This window comes from Lytechinus pictus, chromosome 18 (assembly GCF_037042905.1).
Source record: "Lytechinus pictus isolate F3 Inbred chromosome 18, Lp3.0, whole genome shotgun sequence".
NCBI classification, from domain to species: domain Eukaryota; kingdom Metazoa; phylum Echinodermata; class Echinoidea; order Temnopleuroida; family Toxopneustidae; genus Lytechinus; species Lytechinus pictus.
Genome location: NC_087262.1, coordinates 3,875,486 through 3,890,394, shown reverse-complemented (window position 1 = coordinate 3,890,394; position 14,909 = coordinate 3,875,486). Strand labels below are relative to the sequence as shown.

General features: G+C 37.7%; 1 protein-coding gene across 2 annotated transcripts; it reads right to left on the bottom strand.

The window, feature by feature from the left end:
- Positions 1 to 1,055: 1,055 nt before the first annotated feature.
- On the bottom strand, positions 1,056 to 14,872 carry LOC129281654 (UBX domain-containing protein 8-like). 2 transcript variants are annotated; one of them, XM_064113348.1, is made up of 8 exons: positions 14,760 to 14,872; positions 13,023 to 13,172; positions 10,397 to 10,470; positions 8,584 to 8,703; positions 7,478 to 7,642; positions 6,382 to 6,423; positions 5,887 to 5,961; positions 1,056 to 4,685 (listed from the first exon to the last, which is right to left on the bottom strand). In XM_064113348.1, exons 1-8 carry the CDS (start codon positions 14,773 to 14,775, stop codon positions 4,512 to 4,514), a joined length of 816 nt encoding a protein of 271 aa, XP_063969418.1. In that variant the 5' UTR covers positions 14,776 to 14,872; the 3' UTR covers positions 1,056 to 4,511. The 2 variants fall into 2 exon arrangements, with proteins under 2 accessions (XP_063969418.1, XP_063969419.1); XM_064113349.1 differs by lacking the exon at positions 13,023 to 13,172 and having other exon boundaries at positions 2,837 to 4,685; positions 14,760 to 14,846.
- Positions 14,873 to 14,909: the final 37 nt, after the last annotated feature.

Here is a 14,909-nt window from a genome sequence, read left to right as displayed (position 1 = left end):
AGAAGTGAAAGAATAACCTATGCCTCGACCCGAAGAGCTTCTTGCTAGCCTGCAAGGTGGAAGAAGTTTACAAAGCTTGATTTAAAGAATGTGTAGTGTCAAACTACCATTTTTTAGGATACTCTAGATCCGGGCTCTAAATGCGGATTAATTAAATTGAATATTCGAGTAAATTGTCAATGGAATCAAACCGTAATGAGTTATGATTTCAACTTAAATATAATAATGGAAATAATTGCATTAGGACCAGTATTAATGAAATTGTAGAGTCCTTCATTCGCAATTGTTATACTTGATCAGTTCCACAGAATTGTTAATTATTATGTTTTTGATTTGAAAGTGGAACTATATTGTTAGAGGAATGCACGAATTCCGGTGTTAGTTATTTTTAGTGATGCGTTGGGCAACACCCACTTTATACGTCCATTGACACACTTGAAATAGCAGCCGACAAGGCCGTTTGCCGGTGGGCGCTATACATTGTAAGTGTTGGCGTTGGCACAGCCATGTTTTAGACGGCTTAGATATGGGCATGCTGACATGGCTTTGTAAACGACGCCATGTTTAGGGCGTGGCTGATATAGTGGAGATGTCTAAGCTTATATACACCACCTAGGGGATCTGTTGTATACGAATAAAGAAATACATTCAACGCTAGTCACTGTCTCCCGACTCAGATTTGTTGGCTCAAAAGGGGTGTCGGATCCCGATATCCAAAGTGGTGACCCCGACGTGATCCGGAAGAAGCCGACGTGATTGCGGAGGAAGCCGACCTGATCCGGGAGAAGGTGACGTAATCTGGAAAAATCCGACGTAAGGTCCATGGTTCGACGAACAGCCGACGTGGTACGCCAAGATCGAGCGACATACATGGACTGAGCTGACCTGACTTTTAGCCGATGTGGCTGGCTGATCTTATCAGACCAGAGTTTTGAATATCCGGCTTGATTGAAGAACTGATGCGATTGAAGGCCGGATCGATTTGATAGAAGATTCAACGAGATTATTATGGTATAACTTTGCCGTGAACAGTGTAAATCCTTATCAATGATATTGAATTCGCTACATGCATTTGTAATTTATTGATCTTGATTTTTAAAATAATTGAAGTTAACGAGTATTTACAATGGAATTTATACTGATAATCTAAGATCACGTAATCATAATGACAGATCAAAGTACTAGTAACGCGGAAGATGGACCGCAGCCATTGAGCGCGTTGGCAATCAAACTGCCACCTTTTTGGAAAACAGATCCCCTGGTGTGGTATGCTCAGGTTGAAGCACAGTTTACAACGCGCGAAATTGATGCTGATGCGACAAAATACGCGCACGTAATTGCGGCGCTCCCTCAAGAAGTGGCTCAAGAAATACGAGACATTTTGATAAATCCACCCGCGACTGACAATTATATCAGTCACTAAAAAAAGACAAGTTGATCGCACGCGTGAGTGCATCAGAGCAACGGCGCGTACAGATGCTTTTGATGGAGGAAGAGCTTGGGGACAGGAAACCCTCGCAACTTTTCCGTCGAATGAAGCAGCTATTAGGCGACCAAAAGCTAGAAAAGGGCATTTTCAAACAGCTTTTTCTACAAAGGCTCCCGGTCAATGACAGATTAATATTGGCATCAACTAGCGAAGCGTTGTCGCTGAGCGATTTTTCGGAACTAGCAAACAAAATAATCGAAGCACAGCCCGAAAGTTATGGCGCAATATCGGCTGTCGCACAGAAATCCGGAGAAGCCAAACCGCGCAATGATCTGGAAAATCAAGTCAGTGATCTACTCGGTTAGTTAGGGAACTCGTGACCATTGTTGGAAACATGCAGCGACGCCAAAGTCGTAGTAGAAGTCGTAGGCGTGACATCCAAAAAACAAGTTGACTTAGAGGAAAAATCAAGATAATACAATTAACACACATCTCTGTTTATTTAGGTATACAAGGTTACCGTTTGGGGCGAGTTCGGCCCCGGCAATATTCCAGGAATGCATGGACAAGATACTCCATGGTCTACAAGGAGTTGGTTGCTACCTGGATGACATCATCGTCACTGAGTCACGTGACCAGGAACATGCCTGCTACCTGGAAAGGGTTTTAAAGAGGCTTAGCCAGTTTGGACTAAAATTGAAGCAGTCTAAGTGTATATTTCTTCAGAAGTCAGTGGAGTACCTAGGTCACGTTGTAGACGCTGAGGGGTTGCACCCTTCACCGTCTAGTGTTGAAGCCATTGCATTAGCATGCCCACTTAGAGATATCTCAGAAGTACAGTCCTTCAAAGGGCTTTAAACATTATTGGCAGTTCACTCCAAATTTTGGTATCTAAACCCCTCAAAAAGTTTGGAAATCTGAGTTTGGACATTAATTTCTCCCAACTCCCAATTTTACACAATGCATATTTGACGTCATTCAAAAGATCATTTAATTCTCTTTAAAGTGATACCATGCTTGTTATGATCATGCCATCATGAAAAGAGCAGGATTCAGAAGTGTTGGATGAGGTCTGAATCGAAAAGCTGCAAAATGAGCAAAAAAAGTTTGGAAATCTGAGTTTGGCCATTAATTTCTCCCCCAACTCCCAATTTTACACAATGCATATTTGACATCATTCAAAAGATCATTTAATTCTCTTTAAAGTGATACCATGCTTGTTATGATCATGCCATCATGAAAAGAGCAGGATTCCAAAGTGTTGGATTAGGTCTGAATTGAAAAGCTGAAAAAACGAGCCGAAATAGTCATGAAGGGTTAATACAGAGCATGATACTTTTGTCTGTATCAATAGAGATGCAAATCCATTCAAATCAAGCCCCTGCTTCTTCATTTTTTATGTTTTGTTGTGATTTATGTATGGTTTGAGTCGTAGTTTGAAATACCCATGCATGTTTGTTTGTTTGTTATATGTTTGCTTGTGCAGAGGTGTGTTTGATTCCATGTTAATGTTAAGGTGCATGAAAACAAAAGAAACCGCTGAGAAACTCACTCATCACAACGGAAAAAAGAACAGTGACTTTCAATATTGTGTCATTTTACAACCTTTGAATTTTGACCTTGCCCCACATTTCAAGGCACTGCACCTCCATGTGAACCATAATCATATCATGAAGGGTATCATTTTAAAGAGAATTAAATGATCTATTCATTGATATTACTTACACATTGATATTTACTAAAACCGAGGAGGGTTATCGATCAAACTCACATTTCCAAACTTTTTTTTGAGGAGTTTATTTTGGAACCTATAGATGAGCTGAAGAAGAATAAGCAGTTGTTGGACAGGACAGACAAATGCCAAGAGGCCTTTGACTTGGTTAAGAAGATCCTAAGCTCTAATCAAGTACTGTGTTACTTTGATAAAAGCAAAGAGGTAACTCTGGCAGTGGATGCGTCACCATACGGGATAGGGGCTGTTATTTCCCATGTGACGGAAGAGGGTGACAAACCCATTGCTTGTGCCTCCAGAAAGCTGACAAAGGCCAAGACAAATTATTCTCAACTAGAAAAGGAAGCACTTGCCATTGTGTACGGTGTGAGATTTTTCCATCAGTATCTGTGTGGTAGGAAGTTTACACTTCTGACTGACCACAAAACATTGACCTTTCTCTTGGGACCAAAGAAAGGGATTCCTGTGCTTGCAGCATCACGGTTGCAACGTTGCCTGGGCTATTTTGCTTTCAGTGTACGAAATCAAATATCGTACTTCAAAGCAAAATGCCAATGCAGATTTTCTCTCACGTCTTCCCGGTTCCGGAAAGATTGAAGTGGACTTACAAGGCTACAAAGACGAATGAGGCAAAGTTGAAGTGAAATGGTACTTCGTTGAATCAGTCTCCATAATTGACTTTGTCGCGTGCCCCTGGGAATGATGTGGAGACAAACACCACAATGATCATTTCAGATAATTATAATTGGCTTCAGTAATGTAAACTCTTGAAGAAAACGGAGGACCATTGAAAATTCAAGTGAATAGTAAAAACTTCATTGGCAATCAAAAATCAGAGCATTATCATCAGTATTACTTTGTTATATGTAATTGGGCCTTATCAATAATCTTATTCTTTTCATGCATATTCATGATTGTGGTTGCATCATTATCAAGTGATTATGACATAACAATGTCCTCACTCACGCATTAATATTTTACAGCCTGTGCCTTAACCCTAAAAGGACTGGGCTATTTGAGATGCATTGGGGATGGGGGGGTCCATGAGGATTTCCCTGAAGCAGTCCATTTGCTAGAGCCGATTTTGCACTCACCTATGATTCAATATTGCACAATTTGTGCAATATTGGTCCTAACATGTGGATTTCCTCTGGTATTCCATTCTGAACCATCAAATATTACATAAATAATTCCTATGTACATGTATACTATATAATAAAACTCTCCCTAAAACCTAAAATAAATGTTCGAAAAAGAACAAAATATCTCTCTTCAATAATTATAACAAAGAATTATAAAGAGTAATGCAAAATACATATAAATGGAATGTGAATCGATGTAAAGTACTTCCTACGAATCTTCATCAGGCTCAATCTCCTCGACTACCAATGAGACGTCGTGATCGATCCCAACTTCCTGCAGTGTTTCTGTTGCATGATGGGATAGATCCTGTCGAGGATAGGTCATGACCAGTGTGTAAAGCTTCTGGTGGTATCCAAGCTTGGTCATCCAGTTTAGTAAAACCTGAAATAATGGGAAGTACAGAAAATAATACTGGATTAATTACAGTGTGATCTTAATGCTAAAATAATGTATTCCAAGTTTCATGAGAATATCTTCAAAATCATAATTAATTGCCACCATGTCATTGTAGCTCTAGATAAGGTACATTTACATATACATGAATATATATATATATATATATATATAAATAGCTTATGAAATCATGAAATCTACTTGTGAGCTGTAAAATTATCACCCCGAAGATTAAAAAAACGAAAACACGTGGGATATCATTACTTAAAAATATTAACCTACATGAATACCTAGGCCTCATCTTACAAAGAGTTGAGATTGATCCGATCAACCACAACTATGGACGGCCAGCAACATCAACATGTAAAATGCCAGTTTGTTCAAAATATTTACTCGATAATTATCATTCTCTTGAAAATTCAGTGTGATTCTCTTAGCTTACTAAGGAGATTGGGGTTAGAAAAAAATGATGGTATTGTTGGCTTTCCTTACAGTCGAGATTGAATGGATCAATTGTAACTCTTGGTAAGACGGGGCCCTGGCTGGAATACCATGCTCATTTTGCTAAAAGAATTTTCACCAATGATACATTAACCGGAATAAGTTGGGACATATACTCATTTTGAGATCATTTCCACAACTGGCACTTATGTTTGATGATGAAAACTGGTCAATTTGGTTTTTCGTAACTAACTGAGCCTAGGGCCCCGTCTTGTAAAGAGTTGCAATTGATCTGATCAATCGCAACTATGGACGGCCAGCAAATTCAACATCTAAAATGCATGCTTGTTCAAAATATTTTCAAGCTATGATGTATATTCATGCATTAATTGTTTTCTTATAAATTCACTGTGCTTCTCTTTGTTTACAAACGACATTGTGCAAATTTCCTGTATAAAAATTTATGACACTGATGGATTTCCAGAGAGTTACGATTGATTGAATCAATCATAACTCTTTGTAAGACGGGCCCCAGATGTCACATACACAGAGGCATCAAGGTGACAGGAAACACTTGGGGTAACAAAAGCTCAATCATACCAAACTAGTATGTAACAAACTTATGTCAGAGGGCTATCATGAGCGGCATTATGTGGCATTAAAAAAGCATCATTAGAAAATAAAACCTTATTAAACAAATAAACAAAAATATTCTTTACAAGTTCGACAATATATATCTTGTACTGACCTGAACTTTTTCTGTGAATAAAAACCGTCTTCTTTTCACCATACTAGTTGTACCCCTCAATGCAATAGTTATGCACTGTCAACAAAAAAAACAAAAAAAATGAAATTAAAAAAAAATTGTGTACTATATAACTGAACTTCTGAGGGAATAGGAAGGAGAAACATTTCAAAAATAAAGTTAGGAAATCTGAATTTGCTGAACAATCTGCTAGACTGCTACACACAAAGATTTTTGTGTGGCAGATTTTTTACAGAGGACATGTACAGAACCTAGTTGAGAGTTTTTCTTTTATGACCAAAAATGCTATTCCGATTTGGCAAGCAACAAAGTTGTATCCTTATTGTGACATCACTTTTGAGTTCATCCTGCGAGGTTGTCCAATCAGTAGGCCTCTCAAGATAATGAACGTTGGTGGCACGACACATGTATTATGATACACACAAACTCTATAAGTGGCTACCCGTGGTTGATAATAGTAATCATTATCATTATTACCTCTGGTGTTTCGATTTCTGGTTCATCTGGTAATGTTATGACCTACAATAAAAAATATAAATGACATAAAATTAAACATTTTCAAATTCAAATTCATTTATTTCCACATCTCTATATAAAACAAGATACGTCAACATCTAAAATGCATGTTTGTTCAAATATTATCTATGTTTATTCGTACAGTCACTGTTTTCTTGACAATTCAGTAAGTTTCTCTTTGTTTTCAACTTTTAAAGTTATGACAATGCCACAAATACCCCTAACATTATCAAAGTTCATTGACCCTAAATGACCTTTGACCTTGGTCATGTGACCTGAAACTCGCACAGGATGTTCAGGAATACTTATTTGCTCTTGTGTCTAAGTTTCATGAACTAGATCCATAAAATGTCAAAGTTATGATGACAATACAACAAATACCCCAAACATGGTCAAAGTTTGTTGACTCTATTGACGTTTGACCTTGGTCATGTGACCTGAAACTCGGGCAGGATTTTCAGTGATACACTATTACCCATTAAAGTTTCATGAACTAGGTCCATATACTTTCTAAGTTATGATGTCATTTCAATAACTTAAGCTTGGTTGAGATTTCAATATTGATTCCCCCAACATGGTCTACGTTCATTGACCCTAAGTGAATTTTGACCTTGGTCATGTGACCTGAAACTGGGACAGGACATTCAGTAATACTTGATTACCTTTATGCCGCCATCAGAAAAGCGGTGCCTATAGTCTCGCTCTGCTATGCAGGCGAGAGAAAAAGGATCCCTCTTTGCGCAGCACAAAATTTTCTGCTCGATGTCAGGTGTGTCTCCCTCACTTTTTTTCAAAATTAAGACATGTTTGACATTCTTATACTTTAATAAACATTTGAGTAATTACAAGTGTTAAAAAACTATATTCCTCTTTAACCCATACCCAACCACACAAATCCATGTATGATTCATTTTTTTTATCTTAAATAAATGGAAAAACAGTGTCCCTCTTTTTGGTTGATAAAAAATCCTAAAAACTCCTGGAAAAAAGGAGTACTAGTAGTTTGCAGGCCTGAATGTGTTGTTTTAACTTGTTAATTTGATAATGATTGACTTACAATTTTAGGTTTGGGGGGTTCAGCTGGGACTCTTTTTGGTGGATTGGTCGCCGACTCGGGGAGCTTCCTGGCTGCAGCTGCATTCCGGCCAGTCCCCTCAAGGTCTCTCCTTCGAAGAGCCCGTCCAGTTTCTTGGTGAGCAGATGAAGGATCCTCCTCTCCAAACTTCAAAGATTAATCCAGAAAAATATCATTTCACTCTTGACTGCTAGGAATGGAGGATCCTTTTAATATATATTTGCAATAGTGCATCAAAGTTTGGTGATTGAGGTTTGCAAGGATTGTAAAAAAATAAATCTTTAAGTCCTTATTCTTTAATTCAACTTTTAATAAACTTTTTAGAAGTACATGTACAGTTTTTACTTGTCTATCAATCTGTCTATTGACAAGTTATCAATTCAGAGTTTGAGGGATTATCAATACCTGTACCTTCCAAAACATGTATTCAATAGACATCAGTAAACAATCTGGTCAGGAAGTGTTTTCTGTGAAGGAAAGGGGTGGATTCGGCTCCTTCTGGAGTATACTCTTAAAATGACTTGACATTCATCATTGTCTATCCAAGCAACTGAGGGGGTGTTTCATAAAGAGTTGGGTTGGATTTTCAAGGGGAATATTTTTGAGGAGGGAGAGGGAAAGAAAAGGTGAATGATGAGGAAAAAAGACGTTGAAGAGGAAGAAGAAAATGATCAACAATAACCAAGAAAAGTGATATGATGATGAAGAAGAATGAAAAGAAGAGAAAAGGATGAGCAGGAGGAGGAAGAGAAACAGGGGAAGAAAAGCAAGACCGTAATAACAGGCGCGGATCCAGGGTGGGGGGGGGGGCACAGGGGGCACGTGCCCCCCCCCCCTCTTTGAGAAGCAAAATTAAAATTTGTAATGTAAAAATGCCCCCTCTTTTGAAATTGAAGACCTTTTTTTTCTTGTTTTTTTTGCTTGTAAAATTTTTTTGGGTAAGAAATATCCTTAATTTGTGGTCAAAAACCTTTCTTTTTGGGGGTTTGTCAAAATTTTCCTACGAAAATTTGCCCCCCCCCCCTTTTGGAAAATCCTGGATCCGCCCCTGCATAATTACATGAAGAAACTTTGTCAATATTCTTTACCCCTGTGCGTTCTCCTCGTCCCTTCCATGCTGGTCCTGCAAACTGGTAGAATTCCTTTTCTAATTCGGCTTTTTTAGCTTCCTCCCTAGGCTTCAATATCCTCTCACTAAATCCCTCAGCCTGGTTGAATAAAAAAAATAGTGATAATGGTTAAAAAATGGTAATAGAGGCAGTTACTTCAGCATACATATTATTACTTCATGGAATGCCTTGCCGGGATCACTTATATCTGCTCGTAATCTTGTCGCTTTCAAAACTGGCTTGGATAAACTCTGGCAAAATTCTATGTACCATGACGACATCCACGTACACATGCATCATGTATCAGTTTACAATTTGTTAACCATTATGACTTCGTCGACGACCGGGAGATCTACACGATTACCTCACTCCTGTATACCAGATGATGATGAATAGACTCTAAATATAAAACAATTTTTTGAGCAATAAATGAAAGCTGACGGAAGCAGGGCCATCCTGGGGAAAGTTTCATGAAAGGAAAGTTTAGATGTTTTATCAGACAAGTCCTGTTTAATTCAACAGTAATACCTCGGTCACATTTGCTCTACGGCAGCCGTAGGGCAAGTCGAAAACAGCCGTTTTAAAATGTTTTGTACCAGCTCCATATTAGTGGGGTTTTAATAAAATGATTAAAACGACTGTTATTGACTCGCCGTACGGCTGCCATAGAGCAAATGTGACCAAGGTATTAAACACAGTAGCAGTCTTTCTCAGAAAACCATCATCAAAGAAAGTTGTCGGATCTGACATTTTGTCAGACAACAAATGTTGATGAAATGTTTCCCATGTATCAAAAAAAAAAAAAAAACAGCCACTTTGCATAAAAGATACTACTGTCTATCGTTATTTTAACTTCACCATCCAATGGTGACTACATTGGTAATGATGATCAACAGCCAATCAAAATCCGGCAGGTTTCATGACAGTTACCACTGCAGAGCAATTTATGCAATGGGCCCTGCTCTGTAATATCAGATCCATAGATTTCGTCTGCAAGCTTTTCCTTCAGTACTTCTTTAAATAAACTGCAGATTTCCATCAGTATAAGGGTGGAATAAACAGCATTTATGATGTTTCATATACAAAATTAGCACAAAATCTTTGCCCTGATATTTTAAAATAGCACATCTTCTTAACATCAACCTTACAGTGTGTGTCAGAAATCAGGCCTATAATATGTACAGTAGTGTTTTAGGGCAGTCACTATCACTTCCTATATACAGCACCCATGGGGGAAAAAAGCTGAGTAAATTGACCAAGTATTACTATTTACTGTACCGTTTTCTGGTCTTGTATTTCATTGTATCACAATGCTATAGATTACTTTGTCTTGTAATGTTTTTGAATTCTCATGTTTTATATTGTATTATGATTGTATTTAGCTGTGCTGGGCTCGTTTGTAAACCAGTTTTATACTGAAGAGAATACCATCCATGGGTAAATAATGGCAAGAACAGGGGCATATGATGGGGGATTGGGTGTCCGGACACTTTAAATCTTGAAGCCTTCTTTTTTATCTCTGGATTTCACAAAAAATATGAATTCAATAATTGTCATCTTCTTCAACTGTGTTCTCTAGTATAGTATTGCCTAAAATTTTGTACCAAAAATGATGAGGATTTGCTTGATAACTTTTACAAATGGCTGTTTAAAGTTGATTGTCGAGACACACAACCTGTCCGAACACACAACTGGGTATACATCTATGTAGAAGCCAATCAAAAAGGCATCCACAGCCATTGAATAACATTTAAAATTAATGTAAGCCCTGAGAAGTATGTATTTATTGTACCTTTGATGTATGATCATCCTGTATCTTCTCTCTCACAGCTCTCTGTTGATTTACAAGTTCCTCAGGAGGAAGTCCTGTGTTTCCAAGAGAACAACAAAAAGAACTGTATGGAGCTTCTGATAGGATTATGAACAACATAATAATGAACACAAATATATATATGTCAGGCCCCCCCCAAAAAAAATCATTGGGGGGGATACGTTTCTACCAACATGTTTATATAGCACATATCACTGCCAAATGCGTCCCTATGCGCTTAATTGGATATTAATTTAGGAGTGGGCTATAAATGGGTGATTTTTGGTTTTACTGTGGCAACAGTTTTTTTGTGTTCCTTTTACCTTATCTCAACATGAAATGACGATATTTTTTGTCTCGGGTCCGAGAAAAAAGTGTGCCGGGCCAAAATCCAAAATGGCCGCCAAAACCCCCAAAAATCACAGTTTTGGCCACAACTTTTTTATTTGGTGGTCAATTTCTCTGGTTTTGGTGTCAATTCATATGTTTTGGGGGGCAGGCAATTTGTTTTTCCTATAATTAGTACTTTTAAACCATTATTTGAAGAGTTAAAAGGTAATTATACCTAAATTTTCCAATTTTTGTAGCCTTTTTTTCAGCCAAAAAGTAGGTTTTATCATCCTGGGGTTCTGGGATATTAGATGGTACGAGGTCAACAATAGCAAGCAGCTTCATATAGCTATATTGCTTTTATTCCTCCACTTTGGGTTTTACGGATATTTGTGAAATATACAGTATCTTATCAAATAAAAGAAAATGTCATTTATCCATAGGGGCTATACGGTGTACAAAGCACTGTACATACTACACTGCATATATCTATGCATTGACCACCATGGCATATGACAAGCTCTGTATATAAACTATAGTGTCATAGAAATGAGCTTCAAAGGTTTAGAATTAGATTGTGAATTTGATTCCTTGTCAGCTGATGTACATGATGAAACCAGCAACGTAAATTGCACTTAAATATCACATACATGTATATATCATATACGTACATCACATTTTTAGCCATATCTTCTTCATTTGGAGGCTTTTTTTTAACCTGGTTCTGGTGTCTAACTGGCCTATGTTTATGGGGTCAGGTAACTACTAGTATCATGGTAATGCTGATCAACAGCCAATCAGAATAAAGGATTGCATGCAAGTTACCATTAAGTTAAGTTAACATAATGGTAAATTTTTATGCAACGGGGCCCAGAATAGCTACAGTATAAATGACCTCTCTCCGCCCCCTGAATTAGCATATTTGACAAAACATGTCCTCAATTTCTGAGACAAAACATATCTTCAATTTCTGAGGCATCTAATTCTAAACCTGAGAGCTCATTTCTATGACACTATAGTTTATACAAGCCTTGTTATCTGTCATAGTGGCCAATGCATTTATGCAGGGCAGTATGTATGTACAGTACATTGTATACTGTATAGCCCCAATGGATAATTGACATTTTTTTATTTAATAAGATATATTTCACAAATATCCGTAAAACCCAAAGTGGAGGAATAAAAGCAATATAGCTATATGAAGCTGCTTGCTATTGTTGACCTCGTACCATCTAATATCCCAGAACCCCAGGATGATAAAACCTACTTTTTGGCTGAAAAAAGTAGGAAAATTTAGGTATAATTACCTTTTAACTCTACAAATAATGGTTTAAAAGTACTAATTATATGAAAAACAAATTGCCTGCCCCCAAAAACATATGAATAGACACCAAAACCAGAGAAATTGACCACCAAATAAAAATTTGTGGCCCAAACTGTGATTTTGGGGGGTTTTGGTGACCATTTTGGATTTTGGCCCGGCACACTTTTTTCTCGGACCCGAGACAAAAAATATTGTCATTTCATGTTGAGATACATGACAAAGAAAAAAAAAAAACTGTTGTCATATTGAAATTACAAAAAAAGTATTTTTGACCCATGTATAGCCCACTCCTATTTTATTATTACCCTGGCTTTAGCCTCGCAGCCTTTTACAGCGCGGTGGCATTTCAAGGAATAAATTCCTGCCAGGTACCCATTTACCTCACATGGGTCGAGTGCAGCACAATGTGGATAAATTTCTTGCCAAAGGAAACTACGCCATGGCTGGGATTCGAACCCACGACCCTCTGTTTCAAAGTCAGAAGACTAATCCAATGGGCCACAACGCTCCACACAATGTATCAAATATCGCAGTGAAACAATTCATAATTCTTAAACCTCAAGATCATTTATTCACAAGGGATCAATGTGACCACAGCAGTACAAAGTAATCAGTGCTCACCATGGGAAACTACTGACTTTGATTATCATTTTGTCAAAAAGTATGTAGGACATAATAGGAAACTAACAATTGACTTGGGTGAATAAGATTTTGACAAACTGACCAAAAATTTCCTGTGGATTCAGGGCATAAGGCATAAGAAATCTTCCAGCTTTAATCTTCGTCTAAATTTTAAGATTACTTACTTTCGAGCCTGGCTACACTAGGTTTAAAGTAGAAGCTAAACTACAAGCTAATTATTAGCTTATATTGAAGTTTAAATAAGTTTAGCAACATGCAAACCCAACTATTGAACATCAATGACCTTTTATACATTATTTCAATGACACTCACTTTCTTTGGCTTTATCATGGAAAGGATGAGATTTTGGGAACCAACTGTAGAATATCTTTTGGAGGCCATCTCCAAAATAGAGGAGGAAAAGCATCAGGAGAAGCAGATAGAAGAATCCTATCGCTGCTGCTCTCACTACCTCACGAAACACTGAAAAGACAAATGACAAATAACAATGAGTTCAATTTTAAATTATTAAGCAAGTATAAAAACAATGTAGAGCTTCAGAGGAAAGTCAAAACTCTCATTATCTTTGTGGAAACTTTACACAACAGAAATCTTCCAAACTACTACACATCTGTAACTAAGTCTTACTGAGAAATGTGTTTGTTCAAGTGATTAATCTGAACTGACTTTACCTCTATAGACAGGTATGATTGGTACTTGATGTACATGTAGATAATAATAAATAATGATAATGATGATGAGGATGTCATATTTTACCCAGGGTAGCCACTTCAGTTCTGAAAACTGTTCTAGCAGCGGGCCCTGCTTAACATGATAATGTTATTATTACCCCGGCTTTAGGCTTAGCACGTCTACCTTGATCGGGCGCTCGAGCATTCGAGGAATTTCTTCCTACTGGGTACTCATTCACCTCACCTGGGTCGAGTGCAGCAGTGTGGATAAATTTCTTGCTGAAGGAAAACACGCCATGGCTATGATTCGAACCAGCGACCCTCTGTGTGAAAGGCGAGAGTCAGAACCACTAGACCACGACGCGCCTATGCGTAGATAGGCAGAAAGAGAGAGATCTATACAAGAATAGAATACCGGTACACGAAAGTCTTTTGTGTATCAGATTTTTACACAGAACTGTACCTAGAACTTTGTTGAGATTGTCTCTCGTGACCATAAAAAAAACTAATTTTTAGTAAGATGGAAAAAGGCAAGGAAAGATTTTTATTTAAAGAAAAGAAAGAACAATAAACTTGTCAGTGTCACCTATAAAGTGCATGTCAAAAGGATGGGATAATGATTGCCAGGGTGAATGTGTGTGTGTGCGCATGGGTGCACCTGTGATTACATGTATGTGTGCTGTAGGTGGGCAGGTCCAAGCTATTTGACTTGTGACGTACGGGATATTTAGTGACTTCAAAGTCGTGTCACATAAAAAATAAATGCACAACAGAGAATCTTTTATGGATTTTGGAAGGCCAGTTGCGCCCTCTTTATTCAATAAAAAAAATTAGTGATCTGATTAGTGATTGTAAATTGGTAATTTTGGTCACAAAAGTGATATTTCAATGATTTTTTTAACTTAAGTTTGTGCTCTGCAGCATTGGCATACCATATGGCATACCTGCATGCATGCATACTACTTACTAGATTTCGATTCCCCACGCTGGCTAACTGTACCCAGTTGTTGTGTGTCCGGACAGGTTGTGTGTCCGAACGATCAATTTTAGAAAGTCATTTGGAAAAATTTACAAGCGAAGTTTCATCAATTTTTCGTACAAAATGTAAGGAAATATTATGGAGAACAAAATGGAAGATGATTACAACTATTGAATTCATATTTTTTAGTGTAATCCAAAGACAAAAAAGAAGGCTTCAAAAATATAAAGTGTCCGGACACCCGACCCCCCATCCTACATTGTTAGTGTTAGGCAGGATGGTTGCACTTGCACTGAGAGCAAGATATTTGACCCAAACAATCTCAAGTCAACAATTATAAAAAATACACGTATCATTGTTGAATTTTCGACAAGTATTTTACAAGAAAGTCATACATACCAAGGTTTTCAAGCATGATTTTCAAATTTCATTAGGTTCCAAGTTCCAAATATCAAATCGGACTTTTCCTTACTCTCGATCTCCTACCGCTTCTGTGTATTGCACGCCAAATCATAAGCTGCCGCGCGCGCCGCGCCGGAGTAGATAGTA

Coding starts and splice junctions, on each gene's coding strand:
- LOC129281654 (XM_064113348.1), bottom strand. Junction 10,471..13,022: donor CCATGATAAAGCCAAAGAAA/GTGAGTGTCATT, acceptor TTGGAAACACAG/GACTTCCTCCTGAGGAACTT. Junction 8,704..10,396: donor AGGATGATCATACATCAAAG/GTACAATAAATA, acceptor TTATTCAACCAG/GCTGAGGGATTTAGTGAGAG.